At 37.8% G+C, this 21,539-nt stretch overlaps 2 protein-coding genes across 2 annotated transcripts in view; both read right to left on the bottom strand.

Moving 5' to 3' along the window:
* The window catches only part of IPO11 (importin 11), a 950,863-nt gene that overhangs the window by 170,209 nt on the left and 759,115 nt on the right, over positions 1-21,539 (bottom strand). The window lies entirely within an intron of this gene.
* LRRC70 (leucine rich repeat containing 70) lies at positions 15,142-17,365 on the bottom strand. Its single transcript, XM_053701322.1, has one exon. The coding sequence runs from the start codon at positions 17,351-17,353 to the stop codon at positions 15,413-15,415; it is 1,941 nt and encodes a 646-aa protein (XP_053557297.1). The 5' UTR covers positions 17,354-17,365; the 3' UTR covers positions 15,142-15,412.

Genomic DNA, 21,539 nt, shown 5'->3' with positions numbered 1-21,539 from the left:
CAGGACACTCATCTACATGTTTGTAGAAAGCCAAACCAGTACTGAAACGAGAATCAGTAGAGGAAATGGTAAATATAAGAGTATATCGTCGATCTGAAAAGGGAGGTAAGAGATGAATCTCTACGACCGATAACAGAGAACCTTATGAAATAGACCCCGTAGAAGGAGATCACTGCATTCAATAGGCAATACTCCTCACATCCCTCTGACATTCACTGCACGCTGAGAGGAAAACCGGGCTCCAACTTGCTGCGGAGCGCATATCAACGTAGAATCTAGCACAAACTTACTTCACCACCTCCCTTGGAGGCAAAGTTTGTAAAACTGATTTGTGGGTGTGGTGAGGGGTGTATTTATAGGCATTTTAAGGTTTGGGAAACTTTGCCCCTCCTGGTAGGAATGTATATCCCATACGTCACTAGCTCATGGACTCTTGTTAATTACATGAAAGAAATTGATAACAGCAGTAAATTAGAAAGTTGCTTAAAATTGCCTGTTCTATCTGAATCATGAAAGAAAAAAACATAATTTATGTAAGAACTTACCTGATAAATTCATTTCTTTCATATTAACAAGAGTCCATGAGCTAGTGACGTATGGGATATACATTCCTACCAGGAGGGGCAAAGTTTCCCAAACCTCAAAATGCCTATAAATACACCCCTCACCACACCCACAAATCAGTTTAACGAATAGCCAAGAAGTGGGGTGATAAGAAAAAAAGTGCGAAGCATATAAAATAAGGAATTGGAATAATTGTGCTTTATACAAAAAAATCATAACCACCACAAAAAAGGGTGGGCCTCATGGACTCTTGTTAATATGAAAGAAATGAATTTATCAGGTAAGTTCTTACATAAATTATGTTTTCTTTCATGTAATTAACAAGAGTCCATGAGCTAGTGACGTATGGGATAATGACTACCCAAGATGTGGATCTTTCCACACAAGAGTCACTAGAGAGGGAGGGATAAAATAAAGACAGCCAATTCCTGCTGAAAATAATCCACACCCAAAATAAAGTTTAACGAAAAACATAAGCAGAAGATTCAAACTGAAATCGCTGCCTGAAGAACTTTTCTACCAAAAACTGCTTCAGAAGAAGAAAATACATCAAAATGGTAGAATTTAGTAAAAGTATGCAAAGAGGACCAAGTTGCTGCTTTGCAGATCTGGTCAACCGAAGCTTCATTCCTAAACGCCCAGGAAGTAGATACTGACCTAGTAGAATGAGCTGTAATTCTCTGAGGCGGAATTTTACCCGACTCAACATAGGCAAGATGAATTAAAGATTTCAACCAAGATGCCAAAGAAATGGCAGAAGCTTTCTGGCCTTTCCTAGAACCGGAAAAGACAACAAATAGACTAGAAGTCTTACGGAAAGATTTCGTAGCTTCAACATAATATTTCAAAGCTCTAACAACATCCAAAGAATGCAACGATTTCTCCTTAGAATTCTTAGGATTAGGACATAATGAAGGAACCACAATTTCTCTACTAATGTTGTTGAGCATTTTCAGCCCCCGCGAGCCTAACAGCCCACAGGGAAAAAAGTCAAATTTTTGAGGTAAGAAAAATATGATAATTCAATGCATAATCCCAAATATGAAACTGACTGTCTGAAAATAAGGAAAGTTGAACATTCTGAGTCAAGGCAAATAAATGTTTGAATACATATATTTAGAACTTTATAAATAAAGTGCCCAACCATAGCTTAGAGTGTCACAGAAAATAAGACTTACTTACCCCAGGACACTCATCTACATGTTTGTAGAAAGCCAAACCAGTACTGAAACGAGAATCAGTAGAGGTAATGGTAAATATAAGAGTATATCGTCGATCTGAAAAGGGAGGTAAGAGATGAATCTCTACGACCGATAACAGAGAACCTTATGAAATAGACCCCGTAGAAGGAGATCACTGCATTCAATAGGCAATACTCTCTTCACATCCCTCTGACATTCACTGCACGCTGAGAGGAAAACCGGGCTCCAACTTGCTGCGGAGCGCATATCAACGTAGAATCTAGCACAAACTTACTTCACCACCTCCCTTGGAGGCAAAGTTTGTAAAACTGATTTGTGGGTGTGGTGAGGGGTGTATTTATAGGCATTTTGAGGTTTGGGAAACTTTGCCCCTCCTGGTAGGAATGTATATCCCATACGTCACTAGCTCATGGACTCTTGTTAATTACATGAAAGAAATTTGGGTTTAGTGTACCTTTAACAAACTGGGCAGTTAATTTGAGGTTGGCAGTCACTACAAACCATGTACATTTGTTATTTTTGAAGATGTGAAAAAATAAATAAAAAAATAAGGGCATATAATGATTTTTTGTTTCACAGCTACAGTGAGGAGTACTGAGTAAATGACATTTGCTATGCAATTAGATATCATGGGATAGAATGTTCTATAGAGCATTAGATCTGGAGATTTAAAGAGGAGCCATTACCATGTTGATGTAAATACAAAGAAGGGCAAAAAATATTTTCTAAGCATTTGTTGATTAGGTCTTCTAGAACAGATTAATATATTTTTTAATATTTATTTTAAGCGGGGTTAAAGAAAAAGTCTACTTGAAAATGGTTATTGTTTAAAAAGATATATAATAATACCTTTATTACCCATTCCACAGTTTTGCGTAACCAACACTGTCTCCCCAGGACCTTTATAATGGGAGCATCACCCGGCTGATTTTACTGCTCACCAGAAAGCACCACCCGGTTGATTTTACTGCCCACCAGGAAGCACCACCCGGCTGATTTTACTGCCCACCAGGAAGCACCACCCGGTTGATTTTACTGCCCACCAGGAAGCACCACCCGGCTGATTTTACTGCCCACCAGGAAGCACCACCCGGCTGATTTTACTGCCCACCAGGAAGCACCACCTGCCTGATTTTACTGACCACCAGGAAGCACCACCCGGCTGATTTTACTCACGACCAGGAACCATTTCGTTTAAGCATGTCATATGTAACCTTTTCTGCTCCAAAGCTCCATCCACTCAAATGCAGCCCTGATGAGCCCCTGTAACACATCTTTGTGGGGGTGAAACGTGCGTTGGCACTTATGTGTTTTATCTTGGAGGAAAGTCGACTATATCCAGGAAATTCAATATGTGAACTATCTTTTATATGACTACCTGTTATCATGTTGCTTATAACAGGTTGAGTGATATTGCATGGAGTAAGAACGCTGATAATGTCAGACTGCCGCTGCATTTGAGCGGATGGAGCTTTGGAGCAGAAAAGGTTACATATGACATGCTTAAACGAAAACATAATTTATGCTTACCTGCAAAATTTATTTCTCTTGTGATGTATCGAGTCCACGGATTCATCCTTACTTGTGGGATATTCTCCTTCCCAACAGGAAGTGGCAAAGAGAGCACCCACAGCAGAGCTGTCTATATAGCTCCCCCCTTAGCTCCACCCCCCAGTCATTCGACCGAAGGCTAGGAAGAAAAAGGAGAAACTATAGGGTGCAGTGGTGACTGAAAGTTTTAAAAATAAAAATATATATGCCTGTCTTAAAAAACAGGGCGGGCCGTGGACTCGATACATCACAAGAGAAATAAATTTATCAGGTAAGCATAAATTATGTTTTCTCTTGTAAGATGTATTGAGTCCATGGATTCATCCTTACTTGTGGGATACCAATACCAAAGCTTTAGGATACGGATGAAGGGAGGGACAAGACAGGGACCTTAAACGGAAGGCACCACTGCTTGCAGAACCTTTCTCCCAAAAATAGCCTCCAAAGAAGCAAAAGTATCGAATTTGTAAAATTTGGAAAAAGTATGAAACGAAGACCAAGTCGCCGCCTTACAAATCTGTTCAACAGAAGCCTCATTCTTAAAAGCCATGTGGAAACCAGAGCTCTAGTAGAATGATCAGTAATTCTTTCAGGAGGCTGCTGTCCAGCAGTCTCATAGGCCAAACGGATGATGTTTTTTAGCCAAAAGGAAAGAGAGGTAGCCATAGCCCTTTGACCTCTCTGTTTACCAGAATAAACAACAAACAATGAAGATGTTTGACGGAAATCTTTAGTTGCCTGTAAGTAGAACTTTAAAGCACAAACCACATCAAGATTGTGTAACAGACGTTCCTTCTTTGATGAAGGATTAGGACACAGAGAAGGAACAACAATCTCTTGATTGATATTCTTAGAAACAACCTTAGGAAGAAACCCTGGTTTGGTACGCAAAACCACCTTATCTGCATGGAAAACAAGGTAAGGGGAATCACATTGTAAAGCAGATAAAGCTCAGAAACTCTTCGAGCCGAAGAGATAGCTACTAAAAACAAAACTTTCCAAGATAGAAGCTTAAGATCTATGGAATGCATAGGTTCAAACGGAACCCCTTGAAGAACTTTAAGAACTAAGTTTAGGCTCCATGGTGGAGCAACAGGTTTAAATACAGGCTTGATTCTGACCAAAGCCTGACTAAATGCTTGAACGTCTGGGACATCTGCCAGACGTTTGTGCAGTAGAATAGACAAAGCAGATATTTGTCCTTTTAGGGAACTAGCAGATAATCCCTTCTCCAAACCTTCTTGGAGAAAAGACAATATTCTAGGAATCCTAATCTTACTCCACGAGTAACCTTTGGATTCACACCAATAAAGATATTTGCGCTAAATCTTATGATAGATCTTTCTGGTGACAGGCTTTCTAGCCTGAATCAGGGTATCAATGACCGACTCAGAGAAACCACGCTTTGATAGAATCAGGCGTTCAATCTCCAAGCAGTCAGACGCAGAGAAATTAGATTTGGATGCGTGAATGGACCTTGAATTAGAAGGTCCCAACTCATTGGCGGAGGTCTGCATACCAAATCCTGCATGGCCACGCAGGTGCTATCAGAATTACCAAAGCTCTCTCCTGCTTGATTCTGGCAACCAGACGTGGGAGGAGAGGAAACTGTGGAAATACATAGGCCAGATTGAAGGACCAAGGCACTGCTAGAGCATCTATCAGTACGCCTTGGGATCCCGGGACCTGGACCCGTAACATGGAAGTTTGGCATTCTGACGAGACGCCATCAGATCCAATTCTGGTGTGCCCCATAGCTGAATCAGCTGGGCAAATACCTCCGGATGGAGTTCCCACTTAGAAAATCCGCCTCCCAGTTCTCAACCCCTGGGATGTGGATTACTGAGAGATGACAAGAGTGATCCTCTGCCCACCGGATTATTTTGGTTACCTCCATCATCGCTAGAGGACTCCTTGTTCCTCCTTGATGATTGATATAAGCTACAGTCGTGATGTGGCCCGACTGAAATCTGATGAATTTGGCCGCAGCAAGCTGAGGCCACGCCTGAAGCGCACTGAATATGGCTCTCAGTTCTAGAATGTTTATCGGGAGGAGAGCTTCCTCCCGAGACCATAAGCCCTGTGCTTTCTGGGAGTTCCAGACTGCACCCCAGCCTAGCAGGCTGGCATCTGTCGTTAGAATGAGCCACTCTGGCCTGCAGAAACACATTCCCTGAGACAGGTGGTCCTGAGACAACCACCAGAAAAGAGAGTATCTGGTCCCCTGGTCCAGATGCAGTTGAGGAGATAAATCTGCATAATCCCCATTCCACTGTTTGAGCATGCATAGTTGCAGTGATCTGAGGTGTAGGCGGGCAAAAGGAACTATGTCCATTGCCGCTACCATGAGTCCGATTACCTCCATACACTGAGCCACTGATGGCCGAGGAATGGAATGAAGAGCTCGGCAAGTGGTTAAGAGTTTTAATTTTCTGACCTCCGTCAGAAATATTTTCATTTCTACCGAGTCTATCAGAGTCCCTAGGAAGGAAATTCTTGTAAGAGGGAAGAGAGAACTCTTTTTTTATGTTCACCTTGCACCCGTGAGCTCTCAGAAAAGCCAACACGATGGGATGTGTAGATACGCATACTTTAAGTCCACGGTTGTCATATATTGACCCTCCTGGATCAGAGGTAGAATAGTCCGAATAGTCTCCATCTTGAATGATGGAACCTTGAGGAACTTGTTTAGAATCTTGAGATCCAAGATTGGTCTGAAAGTTCCCTCTTTTTTGGGAACCACAAACAGGTTTGAATAAAACCCTAGCCCCTGTTCCTCTATTGGGACTGGGCGGATCACCCCCATGGTATGTAGGTCTTCTACACAGTGTAAGAACGCCTCTCTCTTTGTCTGGTTTACAGACAATCGAGAAATGTGAAATCTCCCCCTTGGAAGGCAGTCTTTGAATTCCAGAAGATACCCCTGGGACACAATTTCTAAAGCCCAGGGATCGTGAACATCTCTCGCCCAAGCCTGAGCGAAGAGAGTCTGCCCCCTACTTGATCCAGTCCCGAATCGGGGGCTACCCCTTCATGCTGTTTTAGAAGCAGCTGCAGGCTTCTTGGCCTGTTTACCCTTGTTCCAAGCCTGGTTAGGTCTCCAGACTGACTTGGATTGGGCAAAATTCCCCTCTTGCTTTGCAGTAGAGGAAGCTGAAGCGGGACCACTCTTAAAGTTCCGAAAGGAACGAAAATTATTCTGTTTGGTCCTCATCTTACTTGATCTATCCTGAGGGAGGGCATGACCTTTCCCTCCAGTGATGTCTGAAATAATCTCTTTCAGTTCAGGACCGAATAGGGTCTTACCTTTGAAAGGAATGTTCAAAAGTTTAGATTTAGATGACACATCAGCAGACCAGGACTTAAGCCATAACGCCCTGCGTGATAAAATGGCAAAACCTGAATTCTTTGCCGCTAATTTAGCCAGTTGAAATGTGGCATCTGTAATAAAAGAATTAGCCAATTTAAGGGCCTTAATTCTGTCCATAATCTCCTCTAATGGAGTCTCCATTTGAAGAGCCTCCTCTAGAGCCTCAAACCAGAAAGCAGCTGCAGTTGTTACAGGAACAATGCACGCAATAGGTTGGAGAGAAAAACCTTGATGAACAAAAATTTTCTTCAAGAGAACCTCTAATTTTTTATCCATAGGAACTTTGAAAGCACAACTGTCTTCGATAGGTATAGTTGTACGCTTAAACAGAGTAGAAATAGCTCCCTCCACCTTAGGAACTGTCTGCCATGAGTCCATTATGGTGTCAGATATGGGAAACATTTTCTTAAAAACAGGAGGGGGAGTGAACGGAATACCTGGTCTATCCCACTCCTTAGCAATAATATTCACAATCCTCTTAGGGACTGGAAAAACATCAGTGTAAACAGGAACCTCTAAGTATTTATCCATTTTACACAATTTCTCTGGGACCACTATAGGGTCACAATCATCTAGAGTTGCTAATACCTCCCTAAGCAATAAGCGGAGGTGTTCAAGCTTAAATTTAAAGGCTGTCATATCAGGAAACGTCTTTCCTGAATCAGAAATTTCACCCTCAGATAACAAATCCCTCACCCCTTCAGAGCATTGTGAGGGCATATCAGATACGGCTACTAAAGCATGAGACGGCTCAGCATTTTTCCTTAACCCAGAGCTGTCCCGCTTTCCTTGTAAACCAGGCAGTTTGGATAAAACCTCTGTGAGGGTTGTATTCATAACTGTGACCATGTCTTGTAAAGAAAAAGAATTCGACGCACTAGAGGTACTTGGCGTCACTTGTGCGGGCGTTACTGGTTGTGACACTTGGGGAGAGCTAGATGGCGAACCCTAATTTACTTCTGACTGAGAATCATCTATTGCTCTATTTTTAAGTGCTAATATATGTTCTTTATAGTTTATAGACATATCAGTACAATTGGGACACATTCGAAGAGGGGGTTCCACAATGGCTTCCAAACATATTGAACAAGGATTTTCCTTGGTGTCAGACATGTTAAACAGGCTAGTAATGTAACAAGCAAGCTTGGAAAACACTGTAATCAAAGTAAATAACACTTAGAAATAAAACGGTACTGTGCCTTTAAGAGAAAAAAAGCTGCACAAGTTCTGCAAAACAGTGTAAAAAAGCAGTAAACATAACGAAATGTTTACAGTAGTATCTTACAGTAACTTTGCACAGCTATGCAAATAAACAATTAACCCCTTAATGGCAAAACCAGATTGAAAAAACATCAAAACCGGTAAAAAAAAAAAAACTTTCAGCACCTTGCCAAAGCTCTGCTGTGGCGCCTACCTGCCGTTCAGAACGATTTGTGGGGGAAAAAACTCCTTTACAGCCCTCAAACACAGCAGGAACCACTGGAGAAGCAGTTGGATGTCTCTAAGGAAAAGAAACTGCGCAACTGAGGCGCGAAAATAGGCACCTGCCACCTCACTCGATGTTTTGAAGCCTATTAGAAAAACACCTAAGTGTCTCTAAATTAACCATGTGGGTTAAAAAACCCTAAAACAAGCCACAATGACCCCTTTAGTCCCTTCAAAAAAACGTTATAATTGCATCATTTACTGAACAAACAAAAAAACGTTTTTTCCTAGCAGTGTCACCAGTAACTTATGAGCCCTGCAAGCAAGCTGAAATTCCTATCAAAGTGTCTGAATACAGCTTACCCTTCCCTCATGGGGATATTGCCAGCCTTTTCTAGAATTAACCCAGTCTGTCTAGAAAAAATATAGACTGAACATACCTCAAATGCAGCTTAGCATGCAAACCGTTCCCCCAACTGAAGTTTTCCTGTACTCTTCAGCCCTTGTGAGAACAGCAGTGGATCTTAGTTACAAAGTGCTAAGATCATAATCCTCCTTGCAGAAATCTTCATCCCTTTTCTGCCAGAGAGTAAATAGCACTCACCGGTACCATTTAAAATAACAAACTTTTGCTTGGGAAATAAAAAATGATCATTTTTGTCACCACACTCGCTCTGCCCTTCCTGGTTTCTTAGAGTAGGCAAAGAGAATGACTGGGGGGTGGAGCTAAGGGGTGAGCTATATAGACAGCTCTGCTGTGGGTGCTCTCTTTGCCACTTCCTGTTGGGAAGGAGAATATCCCACAAGTAAGGATGAATTCGTGGACTCGATACATCTTACAAGAGAAATGGTACATCTGTGGTAAGATTTGTGATATAATGTGTATGCCTGGAGGTGTAATCCTATCTAATTGGGTACATCTGTAAGATCCGATACATTGTGTTCAGCGTGGTGTATGTCGCTACCTTAATGAGTGGAAGGTTGGAGCGGAACAGATTGCATAGGAAGAATGGTGTATCTGTGGTAAGATCGAATATATACCCTATGCAGGATTGTTTGATACATCAGAGTACACAGTAAAGCTTGTCCAATAAGAAAGGACTTGGAGGTTGGTTTCCTCCTCCCACATGTAAGTCGTCACACTGAGGCGGTGTACGGCGTGGGTCGAAATAACACATGAACGCTGAAACTCGCTCCTAAGAAAGTGTAAATGTTGTGCTCTATGTTTGATATATAAACTGTCAAGCGGTCATGTAAGTAAGGCGATACGAGCATCTGGTGTAAAGGACTTTATTCCTTTTTAAACACACGCAATTTATCATTTGCTATTTATGATATGGTAAGCAAGGTGATGTGCGGTTTTCACCTGAGATAAAAAGACTGCCGATATTTGCTTTACTACTACTTATACATTGTGGAGTATGTATTTATATATGATATACATATCAGATATTTATGCAGATTTATAGTTCTTCTCCTTATAGCATGTGTATAGTATAGGAAAAGAGCTCTAACTGGTTTTGGATTATTTACTAATCTTATCCAGGTACTGTTGCAACTTGAGTCATTATACGATACAGGCCTGTGTCATAGTTAAGAGAGATAGGTTCCTGTTTTTAGTATGTATATAATTGTTTGTTTGCATGTCCTTGCTTGAAACAGGACGGCGGGACATAAGTGGGCTGACTCCTTTTTGAAAATGCTTTGTTAGCCCAATAAATTGTGAAACATACCTCATATGTGTGCTGTCTTTATTCCCTTTCTTTCTTAGAGGATTATCATATTCCCTAATATTTCTCTCTTTTTTATAAATATATAATATTTGTTAGAGGGAGGCACCGTGAGGTTAAAATAAGTGGTATATACTACTCTCTCAAATTTTTCTATTTTTTATACAATTTTAAACAAATTTCCAATTTACTTCTATTATTTAATTTGCTTCCTTCTCTTGTTATCCTTTGTTGAAAGATTTATCTAGGTAAGCTCGGGAGCAGCAAAGAACCTAGGTTCTCGCTGCTGATTGGTGGCTGCATATATATACAGATTGTCATTGGCTCACCCATGTGCTCAGTTAGAAACCAGTAGTACATTGCTGCTCCTTCAACAAATGATACCAAGAGAATGAAACAAATTCGACAATAGAAGTAAATTAGAAAGTTGTTTAAAATTGTATTGTTTATCTGATTCATGAAAGAAAATTTTTGGGTTTCATGTCCCTTTAACTTTTAATAACCATGTATCACAGCTCAGATTAATAGGTCTGAAACAAATAGATACATTATTGTTCAGGATTGTTTAAGGACAAACAAATGTTCAGTTTATTTAGATCACCTTTAATGTGATGGAAAAACAATTTACACCTGTAAGTAATCTTATTATGAAATTAAGAACTAAGATACTAGTCAAAATATTACCCGCTACTAATTTGTACTATGCTGAAGATCACATATTTAAATTACACAAGGACGGATAGTATTATTATTTTAAAAGCTCAATTAGTGAAAACTTAAATCCTGGCATATTTATCTGTATTAACTTTAAGAAAAACAGTGAGCATATCAGTCTGGTTAGAGACCCTTAAATCCAGTTCTTAAAGAGAAGATAATTATAAAACAAAACTAATAGTAAAATAATTAAATATAACTAAAAATAAAGCTATCGTACTTTATGAATTAAGGAGACATGAATAGTTAAAGTTTTAATTAAAATATGAAAGCATTAAGCATTCAGTTACAATCAATTATTCATACAAAACATAAGGGATGCAATAAAGTTGGATAATGGCAAAAAACCAACCACAAAGCGATGATGTCTCCCAACAGTTGTCTGTCTGGCCGAACTTGGTTTCTGTTTACAGAAAAATTCAGACCTTTAAAGGGACATGAAACCCAAACATTTTCTTTCATGATTCAGATAGAGAATATAATTTTAGACAACATTCCAATTTACTTCTATTATCTAATTAGCTTTATTCTTTAGGTATCCTTTGTTGAAGAAATTGCAATGAACATGGATGAGCCAATCACACGAGGCATCTATGTGCAGCCACCAATCAGCAGCTATTGAGCTTATTTAGATATGCTTTTCAACAAAGGATATTAAGAAAATGAAGCAAATTAGATAATAGAAGTAAATCAAAAATATGTTTAAACGTGCTGTTCTTTCTAAATCAGGAAAGAAAACATTTGGGTTTCATGTCCCTTTAAGGGAGAGAAAACACTTTGTATTACAAGATTTTGTTGCAACCATGACATAAATTACATAGCGGGTGAGTTTGAAAAAGTTTTGACCTTGTTAACTGCCAAACCTGATCAACCTCTTGCCTTATTTGGATAAGCAAATGTGGGCTTTCTTATGGAATAGTCATAACAGATATAAGGCAGGGTTAGACTTTTGAAGGCTGCCATGTGCCCCTTCCAGTAGTCAGAATTGGAAATCTCTTAAATACAGTGGAACTGCATAATCAACAAGTGCATAACAAAATGACAATACACTTACTCTAAATTTTTTAATGAACTGTAGATTTTTTTCCTCTTAAAAGTTTAAAAACTTCAATTTGCCAGCCTGCCCCTTGCATCATGTGACAGTCATCAGCCAATCACAGAGTCATATACCCATACACAGCAATTGTTTGCACATGCTCTGTAGTAGCTGGTGTCTCAGAAAGTGTGCATATAAAAGATTGTCCATAATGTGATAATAGAAGTAATCTGGAATGTCTTGTAAAGCTGCATGGTCTAATTGAATCATGATAGTTTAGTTTTCACTTTAGTGTCCCTTTAATGTTCTGACTTAAAATACAGGGGGGAAACAGGTAAACAATAATAAAAGTGCATTGCAAAGCTGTTTTAAAACACAAAATTAAACATTTTTAACTGTCCCTTTAAATGTATCATGAAGCTCCAGAAATCCAAAATGCTTTTAAAGTGTACTAAGGTAGTGAATACATTGTTCTCAAAGGAAATCAATAAATGGAAAAACCACTACACTTCTTTGTTTGCAAAGTTTAAAAACAATACATCATAAAACAATCAGTTCACAACATTGGTCCTAAATATTATACAAACATATGATTTTTTTTTAATGAAAGAAAAAAAAAGCTGTTATATTACATTATATGGCAAACAGCTTGGAATTAATGCAATCCAATCTTTAAAAAAATTATATATATATATATAATAAAAAAATGTTAGGATTTATGAAATAAATTGTACCTGTAAATTTGTTAAGACAACTCATAAATCTCAGTAATTTTAAGTTACAGTATCTCACACTTTAATCACCTTTTTGCAGAACAATCAATACTATGGGCCTAATGATTTTAATTTCTCTGCTCTTGAGAAATTATCTAAGAAGTCTCATCAGTACCTAAAGGTAAACGATGCACAAATGTTGAAGCACTTGAAAGTGATGCAACAGCTGTAAAAAGCTGACTAGAAAATATGAAAATATCACCTGAAGATATTTTACCTCAAAGTTTCCTCAGAATCCACATCCCATATTAAAAAAGGGACTTTAAACAGCCAATCAGTATGCCAAATCCAGGATTAGCAAGGAAGCGTGTGTCTGGCATGTTATTTCCCTCCTAAGTTTAAAGGGACAGTAGTCTAGTACAAAATAAACTTTCATGATTCAGATAGGGCATGTACGTTTTAAACAACTTTCCAATTTACTTTTATTAATAATTTTGCTTTGTTTTCTTGGTATTCTTAGTTGAAAGCTAAACTTAGGTAGGCTCATATACTCATTTTTTAGACCTTGAAGGCTGCCTCTTATCTGAACGCATTTTGTCAGTTTTTCACTATTAGTTCATGTGTGTCAAATAGATAACATTGAGCTCATGCACGTGGAGTTACCAAGGAGCCCACACTGATTGGCTAAAATGCAAGTCTGTCAAAAGAACTGAAATAAGGGGGCAGTTTGCAGAGGCATAGATACAAGGTAATCACAGAGGTAAAAAGTATATTAATATAAGCGTGTTGGTTATGCAAAGCTGGGGAATGGGTAATAAAGGGATTATATTCTGGTGTAGACTGTCCCTTTAAGGTAGTTTACTATGAAACGTCGCAAGATTTCAGTGAAATCTCATGAGAACACAGCAAAGTGTGACATCAGCATTGACAGAAGCCACAGCATATCTGTTTACACAGCACTTTTTTTATAACATTTTTACATAGAGATGTTCAGATGATATTTTCTTGTCAGCTTGTTTACAGTTACACTGCATCACCTTCAAGTGATTTTCGATATGTATTATGTCCCTTTAAAAAAAAAATCAGAAAGACAAATTTTAGCCTGGAATCTGTTTACCTCACAATGCAGGTTTTGGATGTGAAGCAAATACATCTACATTACATTAGAATATAGATTTGCAATCATTGTCAGACCTCTGGTTAATTTTAAAAATGTCCCCAATTGCCCCCAAAATACAGTGTAGTGTGCCTTAATAAAATAAAAAAATATGAGTATCTTTATTTTATTAAAAAATAACTGTTCAAAGCAAATATAAGGGGGTTAAAGAGAGCGGGTGTGGGGTGTTAGAAAAGAATGGCACAAAAAGTGCATTTATATTGCAGTCTATAAGGAGGGCGTTATTCCTATAAATATATATGTATATGCTTGTATACATATATATTTATGTGTTAATATGTGTATATACACATAAATATATACAGTATGTATATATTCATATATATTTAAACTTACCCCCTTCGCTGTGTCTCACGACATGGGAACAAGCGCCCCATTGTTGCCTTTGGAAGCGTGCTCTCATGAGCGCAAAGCTTCCCTGCAATGTGAACGCAAGGTCGCATTCGCATTGCTCTGAACCAGTAATACATTTGCATGCACAGTGGAGCGTAAATATTCCACTCACGAAAGCCCAATTTTGCGCTCCACTCGTAATCTGGCCCATAATGCTTAAATGGATATTAAACAGTATAAGATTGTAGTGTAAATGTTTAATTATGCATAGTTCAAAAACTTTGTAATATACTTTCATTATTTATTTAACTCTGAAAATTGGTTGTTTTTTTTAAATTCCACAGAGTTTCTAAAGATTATCTCACTCTTCTGCTGCAAACAATTAGGAACAGATATAAAACAGGAAATAAACGGACTAATTGCAAACAAGGTTGTGTGGGATTCCTCAGCTTTGTTTCCACAAATTCTACATTATTGTCTGGTTTATTTATCTTTCCTTAAATGCTGTCCATAGAAGACAGAGATAAATAGAAAACTAGTTCAAACACGGAAGCACCCATTACTTTATAGAACCTAAACTTTTACACTAATATAATCAATATTTAAACTAATATAATGGTAAAAATAAAGCTACATATTATTCTAAGCCTAATCTTGGCTGTGAATACATCATTATATGTAGCAAGTATCTACCGTTTATTATTTACTGTTTAACATCCCTTTAAACAAAAAAACTAAGATTGCGTGTGATGTTTCTCCATGCTGGAGTTTTTGATGATTGAACCCTATGAACAGATGTCCATACTCATATGCTCAGTCTTATTTTTTTTAACCACATACAAATACAAGTGTATAATAAGGGAGTTAATACAGTACACCTTATACAATAATATATATAATTTCCAAGTCAGAAATGTTTACTCTTACCAGGGCCAAACTGGGAATAAAAAGCAGCCCTGAAAAATATGAAGACCAGCCCTATTTTCTGTTGAGTCAGTAGAATTCATAAGTCCCCCCCCCCCCCTTTTTAAAGGGGATTACTGGGATACCCCTTTCCCCCAAAAAAAAATCAGAATTAAATTATATCACTTTGTATTGAATAAAAGTGCAAGATTTTTGTTATATAGGCCCCCTGCAACTCTATTTCATCCATTAATCACTCCTTTAAATTGTAGTTTTTCAGCCCCAGTTGCTGCAGCCCACAGGGAAATCTCCTGGTAGGCCAATCCGACCTGGAGTCTTACAGTTTATATATATATATATATTAAATGTGGAACAAAGCACTCACTGGTCTTGAAATATAAACTTGAATTTGAATTGCACTCACTGGTCTTGAAATATAAACTTGAATTTTAATTGCAGTGACGTTTCGGGGTGTTCACCCCTTCATCAGACCATATATATATATATATATATATATATATATATATATATATATATATATATATATATATATATATACACACACATACATTTTAACAAACTCTTACTAAAGGCTACTCTTACTAAACATTTATATATACATTTATACACTGTTAAATATAAATCCAATTACTTGAACACCTAAGCAATGTGTATGTGACACATGAAATGTAAACTAGAGAACAGAGTGTTCAAACAAGATGACTTGTGTCTGACTATCTGAAGTTGATCGCTTAAGTGGCCTTATGATGTCAACATCAGAGCTTGGTGCAAGTCTAATGGGATCAGTTAATTGGTATCTGCCTGCTTGATAACAGCTATAATACTCCAACACACTTTCTCCGCGACTTTCAGGAATCCTTAGCCTCCTCCTCAGCTGAATATATTTAAGAATAAGAAAAATTATTATGCAACAAGATGCTATAAAGAAAGAGAGTAATATGTAAAATGATTGACTAAGACTTTCAACCTCCTGTTGACATATAATATTAGGTTTCAAAGACACAGAGATTATATCAGGTGGTAAAACACTTTCCCCTCCTCTGGTTAAATTCACTGGTGGAAGAAGAGGGGGTAAATCCAAATGTAAAGGTGAAAGTTCTGTAGTTTGTTGAAAAATACTTGTAGTCGACTCATGAACTGCCGATATAGTTGATGTTAAAAGGACATCCAAACTTGCATTATACAAAAGCGTAACATTTTTTATCTGTCCGTAAAACACTGTGCTTGGAGCACTTATGTCCAGAGGCTGGCTTCTTTTAGGTAAGGCATATGTGGAGTGAAAGTTCTTAAATTCATCCGTTTTAACATTACGCAAGGGTCTTCCATGCAAATGCGGTGGAGTATGGCAATAAATACTAAACAGAAATGAAGAAGATACTAAAAACTTTCGAAATTCAAACAAATGACATCCACAATCCCATGGATTATAGCTTGCTTGAAAATGACCCAATGATATCAATGGCTGGAGAACTTTAGGCTGTAGGATTGTTATCTTATTATAAGCCAAATTGAGAAACTTGAGAGAAACACCAATTTCTTCAAATGCATTTTCAGATATAGACATTATATTATTCCTTTCCAGCTGGAGGTTCAACAAATTTTTCAGATTGGTAAACATCTTGGAATTCAGAGTTGTCAGATTATTCTTGCTTAGAATTAAATATTTAAGATTAATGAGTCCATCAAAAGAATAATCTTTAATTATGTTGATATTTGCATTCTCCAAAAACAAATATTGCAATGAATCTAAACCTTTAAAAGCAAATTGATTTATTGATCCAAGGGGGTTGTTTGACATTGAGAGCTTTTTGAGGTTTTTGAGCATTCCCAGAGCAGGTGATGGTACTTCCATTAATTGGTTATTTTCAAGGAACAAATATTCTAGGGTTTCAATATAATGAAATGCTGCACTGGAGATTATTGAAAGATTATTATTTGCTAAATTAAGAAAACGAAGACTAGTCATTCCAAAGAATGTGTCACTGTTCAGGACTCTGATGCAGTTTCTCTGAAGCATTAAGTATTGTACTGATTTTAAATGGTTAAACAAGCCTTGAGGAAGGAAGGCAATTTGGTTATTCTGCAGTTGTAAATAATGTAGATCTGAAAGCCCATCAAATATGCCTGGCTCTAAGTTCTTAATACAGTTATCATTTAGATACAGGTGATACAGCTTTGTCAGTGGAATAAATGCTGTAGAATGTATGTATCTTATGTTGCAGTTGTCCAAGTATAGTAGTGCAAGTTTCGGAATCTCTCTAAATTCATGTGAAATTACTTGAGTGATATTATTTCCACTGAAATACAGAACAGTCGTGCTTTTAGGTAAGTTCCTTGGTATACCAGTTAGGCTCAGGCCACGGCAATTCACTTGTCTTTCTGTGCAAATCTTGCAAAAATCTGGGCAGCAAAGTGCTTGGCTTTGCAGGAGTAAAAAAAGCATAAAGCTACTTAATGATACGCGAAGAGTAAAATGACATTTGGATCCATGCACATTTCTGTGAATGACTTTCATAATGGTTCCAACTAGAAAAAAGCTAAATACATATTCATGAAGAAATAACTTGCATTTTACAGATATCAGTACACAGTCTATACAAATGTTGAATTTCATGGCTGTTCATTGTTTGTGATATGCTGGAAAACAGAAAGGAATAGTTCACTTAAAATAATAACATTTTAATCTGTGATTAAATAAAATACTTGAAAACAGTAAGTACCTACAAATCATAAGGGGGTGTAAAAATACTTAATGTTGGCCCATATGATTACAGTCTTAAAGGGACATAAAACTGTTCTAATGTGTTAGACCATTTTATTATTGAACTGACACTTGTATATAACTATGTTTTAACCCCTGTAATAGGGTTAAACACACACAGTTAGCTCCAGAGCAGCAAATGCACTACTAGCTGGACACATCTGATGAGCTAATTGTGATGTAATAAAACCAGAGAATGCATCCCTAGAATATCCACAGTTAATTCTTAACCCCTTAACGACCGAGGACGTGCAGGGTACGTCCTCACAAAAAAGTCAGTTAACGACCAAGGACGTACCCTGCACGTCCTCGGTCTGGAAAGCAGCTGGAAGCGATCCTGCTCGCTTCCAGCTGCTTTCCGGTTATTGCAGTGATGCCTCGATATTGAGGCATCCTGCAATATCCTTTTTTAGCCATCCGGTGCAGAGAGAGCCACTCTGTGGCCCTCTCTGCACCGGAGATTGGTGGCTATATTCTTTGGTGGGTGCGAGCAGGTATGGGAGGCGGGTGGCGGCCATCGATGGCCCTGGAGATGTGGAGGGGGCGGGATTGTGGGCAAGGATGGCCGGGGGGGCGCGCACTTACGCGCGAGCGTGGGCGTGCACGGGGAGGGAGCGGGTGGGAACCGCTACACTACAGAAAAAATGTTTTCTTAAAAGATGGAAAAAGGGGGGAATATAACTTTTGAAAATAAATCAGTCAAGGGGTGGGGGTTGGTCTGTCGGGGGGGGGGGGGAACGCTACACTACAGAAAACCCCCCAAAAAAATAAAACAAAAAAAATATTTTGCAAACTGGGCACTGGCAGACAGCTGCCAGTACCCAAGGTGGCCCCCAATAAGGCAGAGGGGGAGGGTTAGAGAGCTGTTTTGGGGGGGGGATCAGGGAAGTTGGGGGCTAAGGGGGGATTCTTCACAGCAGCATATGTAAATATGCTAAAAAAAATCAAAAAAAAATCCAAAAACCTTTTATTTTAGTACTGGCAGACTTTCTGCCAGTACTTAAGATGGCGGGACAAATGTGGGGTGGGGGAGGGAAGGGAGCTGTTTGGAAGGGATCAGGGGGTGGGATGTGTCAGGTGGGAGGCTGATCTCTACACTAAAGCTAAAATTAACCCTGCAAGCTCCCTAAAAACTACCTAATTAACCCCTTCACTGCTAGCCATAATACGTGTGATGCGCAGCAGCATTTAGCGGGCTTCTAATTACCAAAAAGCATTGCCAAAGTCATACATGTCTGCTATTTCTGAACAAAGGGGGTCCCAGAGAAGCATTTACAACCATTTGTGCCATAATTGCACAAGCTGTTTGTAAATAATTTCAGTGAGAAACCTAAAATTGTGAAAAATTAAACTTTTTTTTAATTTGATCGCATTTGGCGGTGAAATGGTGGCATGAAATATACCAAAATGGGCCTAGATCAATACTTGTGTTTGTCTACTACGCTACATTAAAGCTAAAATTAACCCTAGAAGCTCCCTACATGCTCCCTAATTAACCCCTTCACTGCTGGACATAATACACTTGTGGTGCGCAGTGGCATTTACAATCATTTATGCTATAATTGCATAAGTTGTTTGTAAATAATTTCAGTGAAAAACCTAAAGTTTGTGAAAAAGTGAACATTTTTTTTTATTTGATTGCATTTGGCGGTGAAATGGTGGCATTAAATATACCAAAATGGGCCTAAATCAATACTTTGGGATGTCTTCTAAAAAAAAATATATACATGTCAAGGGATATTCAGGTTTTCCTGACAGATATCAGGGTTCCAATGTCACTAGCGCTCATTTTGAAAAAAAGTGGTTTTGAAATAGCAAAGTGCTACTTGTATTTATTGCCCTATAACTTGCAAAAAAAGCAAAGAACATGTTAACATTGGGTATTTCTAAACTAAGGACAAAATGTAGAAACTATTTAGCATGGTTTTTTTTGGTGGTTGTAGATGTGCAACAGATTTAGGGGGTCAAAGTTAGAAAAAGTGTGTTTTCTTTCCATTTTTTCCTCATATTTTATCATTTTTTTATAGTAAAATATAAGATATGATGAAAAAAATGGTATCTTTTGAAAGTCCATTCAATGGCGAGAAAAACGGTATATAATATGTGTGGGTACAGTAAATGAGTAAGAGGAAAATTACAGCTAAACACAAACACCACAAAAATGTAAAAATATCCTTGGTCCCAAACGGACAGAAAAGGGAAAAGTGCTGTGGTCATTAAGGGGTTAAACTATACTGGGTAAAACATTGCGTTTCTTATTACACAAACATATGCAAAAACTATAGAAGAGGCTTTGGCCTAGTCTAAGAAGGACACTCCCATGTAGCCTTAGATTGGTGTACACACCCTAGTGACTTAAGTATACAATGGGGTAACCAGTTACCATTTACATTCTTTTCCTTCCTCACCTCCTGGAAGCAACTGATCTTGGAGAGAGAGTGCACATTGGAGGACTAAATTAGCTGAGTATATTATCATTATTGTGCATACTTCTTGGGATAGACTCTCTGGCTTCCTATGTTTAGTTAGTAATTTTGCTCAAACGGGGGTTATCTAAGCTAGAGCTGCTCTGTACCGTTTAGACTGAATGTTATAATTTCTGGTATTTATTAAAGGCGTGTTCAATACTTTAGAAGCTTATGGACATTTGTTAAATTCATGCCTATATTATTTGTCTTCCAATAAACTATTTTAAAAGGTGGATGACCCTTATTAGTTTTTAATATTCTGGTACACAATTACCACCACACCAATAAGAAGAGGCATATGTGTGTAGCTACCAATCACTAGCTGAACCCCAGTAGTGTATTTGTGCTCCAGACCCTACCTAGGTATGTTTTTTAACAAAGAATATCAAAGGAACTAAGTAAATATGATAAAAGAAGCCCATTTAAAAGTCTCTTAAAATCGTATGCTGTACTGAAACCATGAAAGTTTAATTTTAGATTTTCATGTCCATTAAATAATAATTAAACTGGTATTAAAATTACTGTTTATGTCTTCTTCTGTATGTTGTATATACCATGTAACCATGAAAAGTAACATCAGTTATGATTTCATCCACTATACTATATTTGTACAAGGAATAATAAAACCAATATTGGTTATTGTAAAATAAAAAGTCTGCGCTATCAGTGTAATTTGTATTTTTATTTTCTGAAGCTAATAGCTGAACTGCTAAATGTTTTATAACAACCTTACAGCTCAAATGATGTGTAGTAACTATTTAAGACATTTGTGTTAAGCTTTTGTGACTATGAAACAAAGGAAACGTCTATATGCTGCTTTTTGCTTTGTAACAACACTCAAACTCTGGCTGTAACAACACTCTGGAGGGACATGACATAGTTCTCCGTGTTATTAGGAATCCTATGATTTCACTATGTAGTTAAATATTTATTAAATCAGCTTCTTAGGCAGAACACAAATCTAGTAGTTTTTTTAAAAAACAAAACATTTTTGTATAATAAGCAGAATACAAAAATACTGTATTTTCTGGTAATTTTTTTATTGCAGGAAACTGCTATTATGCCAGTTGATAGGGTAGCAGCATGGAAATAAACAAAGTTAATTTCTGCATAAGTATTTTCCCCATGAATGATATTTAAAGGGATAGAAAAGTCAAAAATGAAACTTGCATTATTCAGATAGAGCATGTTTTTAAGAATCTGGAATTCACTTCTGTTTTCAAATGTGCTTCATTCTCCTGGTATCCCTTGTTGAAAATAAATATGCACATATCCTACACTAGTGGGAGCTAGCTGTTGATTGGTGCCTGCACACATTTGTCTCTTGTGATTGGCTAACTAGATGTGTTCAGTTAGCTGCCAGTAGTACAATGGTATTCCTTCAGCAAAGGATAACAAGAGAATGAAGCAAATGTAATAAAAGTAAATTGGAATTTTTGGGGTTTCCTGTCCCTTTAAAGAGACACAAAACCCAAAATTTGTATTCTGTTTTATCAATGTTGCTTCTTTCTCTTGTTATCCTTTATTGAAGGAACAGCAATACAATCATAGGAGTTAACTGAACACATGTA

The sequence above is a fragment of the Bombina bombina genome, chromosome 2 (genome assembly GCF_027579735.1).
Source record: "Bombina bombina isolate aBomBom1 chromosome 2, aBomBom1.pri, whole genome shotgun sequence".
Taxonomy (NCBI): domain Eukaryota; kingdom Metazoa; phylum Chordata; class Amphibia; order Anura; family Bombinatoridae; genus Bombina; species Bombina bombina.
Note: the sequence above shows the minus strand (reverse complement) of the source record. Positions and strands in the feature narration are given on the sequence as shown.